This window comes from Solea solea, chromosome 9 (assembly GCF_958295425.1).
Source record: "Solea solea chromosome 9, fSolSol10.1, whole genome shotgun sequence".
Lineage (NCBI taxonomy): Eukaryota > Metazoa > Chordata > Actinopteri > Pleuronectiformes > Soleidae > Solea > Solea solea.
Window position 1 is genome coordinate 26113745 of NC_081142.1, and position 11987 is coordinate 26125731.

Sequence of the window (11987 nt, forward strand, 5' to 3'; positions counted from 1 at the left end):
TGAGCGTCAATAACAATCTCACAGTAGTTTCTAGTCCTGCACCAAGTTGACTCAAGGCTAATGGCTAAGCTAACAGCCAGAGGATGAGTAGGGAACTTATGCTAGCACCAGAACTTCCATCACCACCTAAAATGAAATCAGCAGTAATAAAAACACTCATTTAAAACTGTTTCCTGTGCCCCGCCCTCTCTCCTGTCCCACAGTTTTCCTTTCACCACAACCTGTCTCAGCAGACGGACGCACGCGTTTTTCTGGATTAAGTTGTAACGTTTTCCACCGTTGAGATCGGGTACGTTGTGATTTAGAATTTTTTTACATACTTTAACCTTCAGTGCTTGACTGCGTTCTTATGTCAAAGTTCTGACTCATTTTTAATCACATATTTGTTTTTTCAGTGTGATAAAGATAATTTATTTTTGTTCATAAAAACGAGGCAAGTGAACTTTGAACTGTGACGTCTTTACAAATGTAATCAGATTCTTTTTTTCTCAGGTTGGTGAAAATGAGAAATCACCAGATTTTCCTGAGAAACGCGATATAAAACACATTCTTCTACAGATTCTCTGTGTTCTCAGATTAAACTGGGATTAAACGGTTTTAAATCACAGTGTGAGGTTTTCATGATGCTTCTCTTTGGCTTTTTTTCACAGTTCAACTTGAGGTTTGAGTTTTTTTTTTGCTGTTAAATCTTTGGGAAACTGTATCTACAGGCTGTTACAGAGCACCAGCTGCACTGCTTTTTACTTATATATATAAATATAGATACACACAACATTGTTCCCCCTCCCTTGTCTGAATACAGCACATTGTTTCTTCTTGGAGACGATCCAGGAGAGAGGGTTTGTCTGTGAAAGCGCCTGCAGCCGCTCACAGATCTCACAAATCTCAGTGCAGGACGAGGAGCAGCCGGCAAACGCCGCCGCCTTTTCTTACTCCTGCTTTCTTTCTCTGTGTCTGTGTGTCTGTGTGTCTGTGTGTCTGTATGTCCTCGGGTGGTTATTAGGACGACGAGCGGCTGCCGGTTCAGCCTCGTCTCCTCACATTCCTCAGTAGATCTGCAGCTCGGCGGCTCTGGATGTTCGTTGGGAGCCACATACCAACATTCCTCACAGCCCAGTGCAGTGTTTCAGCTTCCTGACCCGCTCACGCCGGCCGCCACCGCTTTTTCACACTCTCTCTCCCTCTCTCTCTCTCTCTCTCTCTGCCTCTCTCCCCCCTCGCTCGCTCGTCTGTGCGCCGCAAAACAAAATCCCACTTAACAAGTCACTCGGTCTCATATTCAGCTCTAAAAAGGCGCTTTTCTGCCAGCGGGGCGAGATAATCCCTCTTGTTCTCGGCTTCCCCTCGACAGAGGAATGTTTTTCTGACACAGACATAATCCCGCTTCTGCACCTGTGTCAAGAAAATTATTCAAGGAAACGAGTGATTTATACAGAGACGGAGTGTGTGATTGATTTAGTTTGGATTTTCCTGCAGAAAACAGTTAAAAACAACAGTAAAATGAGCTTGTTTTGGGGTCAGATGATGAAAGGGTTAGGGAAGAAATTATGTTCAAGAATCTGTGGCTTTTTAATCCATAATCTCTGCACAAGAGCGTCATATTTGAATTTAAACACAAGAAATCAGAATAAAGACGACAGAAGACAAAACATCGAATATTTCCAAAATAAAAGCACAAACGTTCATAAAGAATTGTTTGTATGGAAAATTTAGGGTGATTTTTCTCCATTTTTAACAAATGACAGACATTTGACATCAAATCCGAGGAGAAATTGTCGCCAGTTTCTTGATATAAAAATCACGCAAGGACATTTCTGTTGTTCTGAGAAAATTAAACACAAACACACTAAATTTACAGTTTTTCGTTTTCAAATTTTGACCATTTTTCTCCTAATTTTGTAAAGATTTTTCTTGGTGTGAGTGATTTTCTCGTCTCCAGTGATTTAACTTCAAAAAATAACATGTTCATCTGCTTCTGTGAGTGAATGAAGTGAAACTGTGATAGTTTTTTGTGCAGATTTGAGGACGTGTTTAAAACACGGTGACGATGAGGACGACGATTGCCTGGATTCTTTCTTTCTTTCTTTCTTTCCCTCTTTTTTCTTTTCCAGCACTTTTCCCCCTGCTTTCTTAAACCTGTCTTGTGGGAACCGGACTGTGACTTACACCCCCCGCCCCCCCTGTGCGTGCACCTTGGTGACAGATGTAATGGGCTCAGAATAACAGGCCCTGTAACAACAACCCCCTGAATAACAGTCATTTACTGGAGCAATAATGGTAATCCTCCATGTCTGCTCCTCTCCCTCCCTCCGTCTATTGACACACACACACACACACACACACACACACGCTGAGGGAATTATCAGCGTGTCGCTCGGGCTCAGCGGCTCAGTCGGATTCCCCCGTTAACGGCGGAGACTACGGCAGCAGCAGCAGCAGCGGCAGCAGCAGCAGCGGCAGCAGCAGCAGCAGCAGCAGCAGCGGCAGTGCCCGCGACACCCTCACACACAGAAGATAGATTTATACAAAACGTGAGAGCAAAAACAGTGTGAGGATGAGGGAGAGGATGAGGGAGGGGACCTGGTGACCAAATACAGGACTGATGCTGGTGAAAATTTTTCAGCAGAAAAACACTTATTAAAGGGGAAAAATTGATCATTTTTAAATCAAAATATCAACAAGAAACTAAGAAATGAGCAAATCGTGACGGCTGTGATTTAATTATTCTATTTTTTAACTCTTTTTAAATAAAATCGGAAGAACTCTGTGTGTTTTCATGGTTGTTTTATCACTTTTTTACATTTTTTACACTTTGGCGATTGAACACGACAAAAATATATTTGATTTAACGCAAATTAGATCAAAGTCTTTGACATTTTTATTTAAATAACCTGATGGAGGACGACTGGTGTCTTTGTAAATCTGCCTGTCTTAGTTTGGAGGACATGAGTGGACAGTTTCATGTCCTTTACGTCCTCGTTTAGGTTTACAAACAAACAGCTCTTCTGTCAAACCTGCATGTGTCGCTTTATTTCAGTGTTTAATTTAAATGTTGGTAAAGGTTATAATAAAGGTTTTATAAATGATGTAAAATCTGCTCTTTCACTGACAGAAATGAATCAATCTGGATTAAAAAGAACGCCACACAAAAATTTACAATTTTAAAAATGAACAAACAGTAGAGGTCAATTTAGAGCGCCCCCTCCTGGCTGAGGCGAGCAACGCATTTAACGCAAGAACGTCATTTAGCTAAAACACAAATTTCAGAATTTTGAATTTGATTTTATACGTCAGATTTAAAAATAAATCATCTGACGAGATTAGAATTAGATTTTAGATTAAACACTGACAGAGAAATGTGTGCTTTTTGTTGGATCAAAGTGTGTGTGTGTGTGTGTGTGTGTGTGTGTGTGAAACAGTGTGACAACGATTGAATGGAGAACACACACACACACACACACCACTGAATTCAAAGGGGGTAAAAAATAAACGAAAAGGAAAAAAATCAGCAAAAGCCTGAACGTTTAAATAAATCCTTTGAAAAAGAACCAGAACACACACATGCACACACATGCACACGCGCACACACACACACACACAGTGGTTGAACAGATTAGTGAAAGGACGGCGTCAGCGAGGACTGATTATCGGTTTTACTGCCTGATAATCAGATTAAATCTTAAAGCTCATGTTCTTTCCTTCAGTTTCAGACACTGACGCCGTCTTCACACTGATCACACTCAACATTTATTATTATTATTATTATTATTACGAGTATTAATATTATTACGGTGTTATTATTTAGGCTGGAGAATTTTTGGATTGGAGTTGAAATCTCATATTATAATTGTGTTTTAACATTATTTACAGCCATAATCAATACACCACATGCTTTATAAATTATAAGGGAGACATACATTTCCACTGATTCATTAAAAAAATCATTAATTTCACAGTAAAATTAGTCAATTTCTAATAATCTGATTAGGTCAAATATTTGCCATACTGAAATAAATGTGAATGTGTTGCCAGTTTTATAATTTTGGGGTTTTATTTACAGAACAAATGAAAAAATGAAGGAGTTTAAAGAATAATGAAAATCATCAAAATCAGCTAAATCTCCTTCAGGTCAATTACAAAATTACAAAATTACACAATATTGTTATTTCTATTTTCTCCTCTGGTCCTAAACACAAAAAGAAAAAAGGTGATTTTAGAGGAGGGAAATTCAATTTAAATGTGGTAAAAAATATTTTATTAAATTCATATCAACGACAGAAGCTGAATCATAAATCACTTAAATCACTGAGTGGTCAGTTTGTGGTTTGTGGAAATTCAAAATAATATTTCCTGTGGAGATTATTCTGGATATTTTGTGCTCGTGTCACCTCAGGTCACCTCTGACACACACACACACACACACAGTGTGAGTGTGAGTGTGAGGCCTGAGGTTCCTCTGTGGCTGAGGCCTCAGCAGCGGCAGGAAGAAGCCAATTAACAGCACACGGTCAACCTGCACCGCTCTGTGCAACCAGCCGAACAAGCCCCGTGACCCGTGTGCAGCTGAGGAACACCGTCACCCCGCTCCACGCGCACTCACGCTGCGCCATTTTAGCGCGAGTGTGGACCAGGTTTCGGTACACGGGAGCGCAGAAACAACGAGAACCGACTCCGCACATGAGAGAGTGACGGAGACAAGGACAGAGGACAGAGGACAGGAGACAGAGAGTGTCAGAGAGGACAGATGGAAAAGTTTGAGGATGAAGAAAAGGAGAAATAACGAGCGACTTTACGCAGCCAAGTTTGGCGCAAATGATGACGTTCGATCTGTGCAGAGGGAGTGAAGAAGCAAAACCTTCAAAAATAAATCAATAACCGCGTCCGTCACTCTCTCAAACTCTGATACGGAGCTGACGGAGCCGCGGTCCGTCCGTCCGCCCGTCTGTCTGTCTGTCTGTGTCCGCCGGACAGCGGAGCCTGAACCGGGGGCTCGTGCCAAGAGGAACAGCCGGGACCAACGAGCAGAAACCACCGCGAAAACAACCCGCAAATGTGCAGCAATTCAAAACACAGCGTGTCTGACAGACGTAAATGTTAGAAAAAAATGAATAAAATAAAGTTCAATAAACTTTTCGTGTTAAAGGCGCAGTCCGCCATGTGCTGCAGAGACGCCTGAAGAAGCTGCAGACTACAGGGAGAGACTGTGCACGCGCGCGCGAACGCACGCACACACACATACATACAGGGTCATATAGAATCTATAGAGTGAACATACAGAGGGGAAAAAAGAGTTTAAAGTTTATAAAAAACACACTCACCTGTGTCAGACATAGCGGAGAATACATATCTGTAGAGCTGCGAGGTGTGTGTGTGTGTGTGTTTGTATGTGTGTGCGCGCGCGTGCGTGTGCGCAGTGTGTGTGAGAAAAAAGGGAAGGAAGAGGAAAAAAGAAGGAGTGAGAAAGTGAGAGTGAAAGAGAGACAGTGAGGGTGTGTGTGTGGGTGAGTGGGTGAGTGGTGGTGGGGGAGACAGAACCCTCCTTTCTAACCCCCTTCGCTTTCACATTTCCAAGCAGGGCTGAACTTTGACCCCCGCCTCGGGTTACATGTGTACTGTCCGGACCTGTTAGAGGCCCCGCGCCGGGGAGCGAGCAACTTTGAGCCCAGACACCGACGACCAGAGGCTCATGTCCGGCCACACGGGAGGGAAAAGTCCCGGTGAATTCACTTCAGTTAAATATAAAAAAACAACAACCCAAAAACAATAAAGTCAACAAGAGTGAGGAGTCGCTGTCACGGCGCCGGAGCTCCACGCGAACACACGCCGAAAAAACTGCATCTCACAGCGGCGGAGAGCCGCGCGGAGACCTCGGCAACAACATGTCCAACATGTCCGTGCGCGGCTGCGCTGGCGCGGCGTGGAGCAGCGGAGCCTCCGCGGTGCTCGGGACGGACGGAGCACGGAGGGAGGGAGGGAGGGCGCGGTGCAGTCACGGCGGCAGCAGCGGCGGCGGTGACGGTGTCAGTGGTGTCGGAGTCCCGGGAGGAGAAGAGCGAGAGAGAGAGAGAGCTGCTGACTGAGAGGAGGAGGAGGAAAAACAAAAAAGGGAGGAAAAAAGAGGCAAAAAGCGGGATCCCTGAGCTGCCACACGGCCGCCTCGCCTCTGAAACAACCGACAGCTGCTTTCCGTTAATTTATCTCCAACAGGAGGAGACGGCGGAGGGGGAGAGAGAGGGAGAGGGAGAGAGAGAGAGAGAGTGAGAGAGAGGGCAGTAGTGTCCGGGACACAGAGTCAGCGCCACCTCCTCTCTGCTCCTCTGTCCTGACTGTGACTGAGTCTGAGTCTGCTGCACCGGGACAGTGTGTGTGTGTGTGTGTGTGTGTGGACACCACCGGTCACTGCAGCGCTGTGCACGTGCACGCGCCCGTGTGTCTTCATCTGTGTGTGTGGCCGCGCGCACTGGCCCTGCAGAGCCTCAATCTGATCAGTTGTAGTTAAATCGATCACTAAAGAAAAAACATCGATCTCTCCTTTAAATTAAAAAAACAAAAAAAGATTCTTCCGCCCAAAAGTAGAAAGAAGCCCCGGTGCTGTGCACGCGCTCACGTGCGTGATGTGGTTATTGATTATTGTATTGATTAGTTATTGTGAGTTGACACAAGTGAGGCGTTTATGTGAGTTCACCACAGTCCTGTCGGAACTCGGAATTTCCGAGGTCAAACTCGGCTTAGAAACTAAACCTTTTTCTTTCTTTTTTCAAGTTATTTCATGGATTATGAAAATGTCCTCACAATAAAATAATCTGTAATTTATTCTAGGGTTTGAAACATGCAAAAATTGTTACAATGTTCTCGCATCCTTTATAGTCGGAACTCAGATTTTGGAGGTCAAAAGAAACAAAGTACTGATTAAATTGATAACAGAAAACTTCCTCATAGTAAAATAATCTGTAATCTTATGCTGGGGTTTAAACTGTGAACATGCAAATGTTGTTCTCTCTTGGTGTGTTCCATTTGTATTTGGAGCTCGGAACAAAAATAAGATACAAATGACATTGGTTTTTTTGTGTGTGCAGTGCAGAGGTTCCAAACCCCCGGCCTGGGGCCACATGTGGCCCGCCACTCAATTGTTAGCATGTACAATTTTACATCATAAATATGTTTTTTCTTTTATCATGATACATGTATTGTTCCATATGAAAACAAACACTTTTATTTTGAAATGTGTGTGTAGCTTGAGTGAAGCTGACACACACAAACACATACACACACATTTATGTAATATTTATGACGCTCGTGTTGATATCAACACAAACCTTACAGCTGTGTGACCTCCTGACCTCTGACACATTTCCATTATAACTCTCAATTTATTGTTTTATAATGTGACATTAATGACGCTGTGACTCTCACTCACTCACACACACACGCACACACACACACACACACACACACTGATACAGTTTAAGTTTCACACGACTTAGAAACAAAGTGTTGATTATGAAAAACATTGCGTTGCTAACGTTACGAGAAACACTCATGGAGCGTTACACAACTCAGAGTAACTTCACCAACCACTGACATGAAGGTGATACTGAATGCGTACTTCCTCTTGCCAGTAGGTGGTGTCGTCAGATTCAGGATGGACAGTATTTGATCATTTGCTTCATTGCAAGTCGATCACTTTCTACGACTATTTGTTATATATTAAAAATATACAAAACAATGTCTTTGGTGCATGTATTACCACAAGGTGGCAGCACTTTAGCTGCTGCCGTTAGCTCGACACGCAGCAAACCCTGCATTATTTTTACTAACTCTCATGCCCTGAAGCTAAGAATCTTTACATTTTTGCTCAAAATGACGATTCCTAATTCAGATCAAAGGAAGGTATAGGTGGAGTCTATATGGGCGGAGTCAGTGTGGGCGGAGCCTGTTGCTGCATGGCTAGTAGGAACACAAAATGCACTGCATCGCACAACTTTTTTGGTAAGATCGCAAATTTCAAAAGGTCCTGATGTGAACTTCCGAGATCTGATGTAAATGGGACGAACTGTGTGTGTGTGTGTGTCTACATATATTTGGATCTTTGTGAGGACCAATAAAATGTATTAACAATTATAAAGTGAGGACATTTTGTGAAAGTGAGGACATTTTGGCTGTTAATGGTTTAAGACCAGGTTTTAAGCTTAGAACTGGGTTTAGAGGTTATGGTTCTAAGGGTCCTCACTAATTCAGATCAAAGGCAGGTGTGAGCGGAGTCTGTGTGGGCGGAGTCTGCTGCTGCGAGGCAAGTAGGAAATTTTGAAATGTGATTTTAACCAGATTTCCCCCAGAATTCATCGTATCGCACTAAATCTTGGTAGAGATTTAGTTGGTAGAGGACCTGCAATCCTCACAGGTCCTGATGTGCACACTCAGTGTGGTGGGTTTTCGTGAACGGCAGAAGCCTTAAAAGTGGAAATTGTGGCAACATACACTCTTGGTGCGTTCCATTTGTCATCGGAACTCGGACCGAATTTCTAACTCAGGAACTCGGAGCTGAACCTCATCGACCTCGACGTGGAATTCCAACATTTCACCATACAAAATGTTGAAAGTGGAAACTGGGAGTGACTCCGCCCAAATATACGAACGGTCACAGTGGCAGCCATCTTAGAAGCCTAACCTCAAATATAATGAGTAGACACAGGAGGAGCAGCCGGTGCTCGGGTCTTAATAAAGTCACACACACAAACACCATATTCACTCTATAAAAGCTTTAACAGGGATATAAGAGGAAATATTAGTCTGCGGAGATGCTACAGGAGTTACCGTGAAATTCAATAAAGCCTCAGTGAAGCCTGAGACACTCGGGGCGTCCCTGTAGGATCGTGAAGGACGATACACGAGGAAAAATAAATCAGTGCTAAGAAGAAGCAGCGGCGGCGGCGTGTGTGGGGATTTTAGAACTGTGAATAAAAACCACAGCAGGTATTTTTACACAACAACTGTTGTCTCGTTACACAGTAACATAAACACCACAGGACACAAAGAGTCCACAGTGAAGCTCGGGGACATGATCACAGAACAATCAATGACCATTAGACGGCAGTTAACACACAGACACGCACTCTAATCACTCCTTACAGGACGTTTATGTTTGCGTTATGGAGCTAAAACATGAAATAAAGAACAAGAGGTTTGTTTTGTTTTCAAATCCCTGCAAAGATGCTGCGACTCTCGCGGAGACCGAAGAAACTTCCCGGGAATATTACAGACAAATATCTCCGTCCTTCCTCGTTTACACCAGGGCAATATTTTACCCCTTAGTGATGACACAGGTGCACCCTGGGTAAACTGCATCGGGAATAAAACACAACTCTGATAACGTGTGCAAAATACATGTAATACAAAGTATTATTTTATCATTTGTATTTTATTGAGATCATATTTTGGATGAAAACACTTTGATTATAAACACGTGATTATGCGACGGTTTGTGCTGTCGGAAATATTCCAACAGTATCTGAAAGCTGAGAAGTTGCACGTCAAAGCAAACGTGTGGTTATTACGGTAATTTCACTCACACTGCTGCAGGAAGCCGGAGAATCTGAGTCTTTGTCTCCAGAGTGGAGAGAGTTGCTCATTGAGACAAAAACTCAAACAAAGGTGATTTAAAATGTGTTTTATACTGTTTCACATTTTAAATGTAACATGCAAACTCTGGTCTTTCTTCATTTTCAATTGTAAATAACTGCCAGATATTCTGTAAAAATGGTGACGGCACCATTAGAAAACACAGTGTGGGGTTGGACTGCATGGTGTGCGGGTTATTTACACTGACCAGTATGAATTGGGTGCCTTGCTCAGGGGAAACCAAGCCCTCGACCTGGCGGGAATTTGAACTGGCAACCGTCCAGTCAAAAGCCCAATTCTCTTCCACTGGGCCACAGGCTGTTATTGCTGTTTATACGTCAGTGTCATTCTTTGACTGAAAAGTATTTTTAGTATTTAAAAAAACAAAAATGCAGTATTTCATTTCGATACATGATGTAGCTGCTGTATTTTGTAGTATTTTATTTTGAAATACATTTTGATGTATTTTTTTTGTGTGTTTATACAAAAGATCACACATTCAGACTATATAAAATCTGTTTTCCAGTCATCTAATGTGTTGTTGAGTGGTGATAAGTGGTTCATAAAAACGAGCCAAGTGAACTTTGAATAGTGTCGTATTTACACATTTAACAAATTCTATCAAGATTCTGAAAAAATTTTGTACTTTTTGCTCAGGTGTTTTTAAATAGTTGGTGAAAAATGAAAAAGGACATAAGACTCTGTACATATACGTTTTAACATGATGGAAAAAAGCAGCTTAAAGGCTCTGAGTTTTAAAGGTTAATTAATAAATGCAGACGCTCTACAGTAAACACTGGTGTCAGTACCTCATGTCTCCTCATGGTGGCGCTGTTTACACTGTAAAAACCTTACACATGAATATTAGAGTCCATTAACAGACGTGCTGAGGTTAATCACAGCCTCAACATTTAACACGAGGTGAAAACTCCACCATGTCTAATCTGTGCTGTAAGAGCCAGAGGACGATTATGGGATGTTCCAGTCATTATAAGACGCAGTTAATTTAACCACTGTGGGAATATTAAACAAGGAAAACATATGAGATACATTATCCTAAACCACACACACACACACACAGCTTTGTGCAGCTACTCTTAAAAGGACTCTGCATTGACTTCCATTTATTGAACAAAACCCTTAACTCTAACCTTTACTTAACCACAAATCTTCAAATCTTAGTCCTAAACTTTAACCAGTTCCTCAGAAATGAGGTTCAGGACGAGGTTTTGGTCTCCATGAGGACGACTGGTCCTCAGAGCTCCACACTCTGACTGACTGACAAAAGTGAGTCTGAGCCGTGTGAAAATATGAGAGTGGGACGAATAAAAGTTCTGTGACGTGGACACGAGTCAACATTTGAACAGGCTCCTTATTTACTATGTTATTTACTATATCATGTTCTATAGATGGTGAGATCATGCAAGTGCCGACTCTGAGACTGACTCTGACTCTCTGAGACTCTCAGGCTGACACTGTCAGACTGACTCTCAGACCCTGACTCTCAGACTCTGACTCTCTAAGACTCTGACTCTCTGAGACTCTGACTCTCAGACTCTCTGAGACTCAGACTCTGAGACTCTCAGACTCTGACTCTCAGACTCTGCCTCTCTCAGACTCTCAGACTGACACTGTCAGACTGACTCTAAGACTCTGACTCTCTAAAACTCTGACTCTCTGAGACTCTGACTCTCTAAAACTCTGAGACTCTGAGACTCTGACTCTCTAAAACTCTGAGACTCTGAGACTCTGAGACTCTCAGACTCTGAGACTCTGACTCTCTAAAACTCTGAGACTCTGAGACTCTGACTCTCTAAAACTCTGAGACTCTGAGACTCTCAGACTCTGAGACTCTCAGACTCTAAGACTCTCAGACTCTGAGACTCTCAGACTCTAACTCTCTAAGACTCTGACTCTCTGAGACTCTGACACTCAGACTCTCTGAGACTCAGACTCTGAGACTCTCAGACTCTGACTCTCAGACTCTGCCTCTCTCAGACTCTCAGACTGACACTGTCAGACTGACTCTAAGACTCTGACTCTCTAAAACTCTGACTCTCTGAGACTCTGACTCTCTAAAACTCTGACTCTCTGAGACTCTGACTCTCTAAAACTCTGAGACTCTCAGACTCTGAGACTCTGAGACTCTCAGACTCTGAGACTCTCAGACTCTAAGACTCTCAGACTCTGAGACGCTCAGACTCTAACTCTAAGACTCTAACTCTCAGACTCGAACTCTGACTCTCTGAGACTCAGACTCTCTGAGACTCAGACTCTCTAAAACTCTGAGACTCTCAGACTCTGAGACTCTCAGACTCTAACTCTCAGACTCGAACTCTGACTCTCTGAGACTCAGACTCTCTGAGACT

General features: G+C 42.9%; 1 protein-coding gene across 1 annotated transcript in view; it reads right to left on the reverse strand.

Annotated features, from left to right (window-relative positions):
- nfia (nuclear factor I/A) overlaps positions 1-7122 on the reverse strand; it is a 105939-nt gene extending 98817 nt beyond the window's left edge. Inside the window, 1 exon segment of the mRNA XM_058638717.1 lies at positions 5319-7122. Within this exon segment, the coding sequence (XP_058494700.1) occupies positions 5319-5345 (27 nt within the window). The 5' untranslated portion in view covers positions 5346-7122.
- Between the last annotated feature and the right edge of the window lie 4865 nt (positions 7123-11987).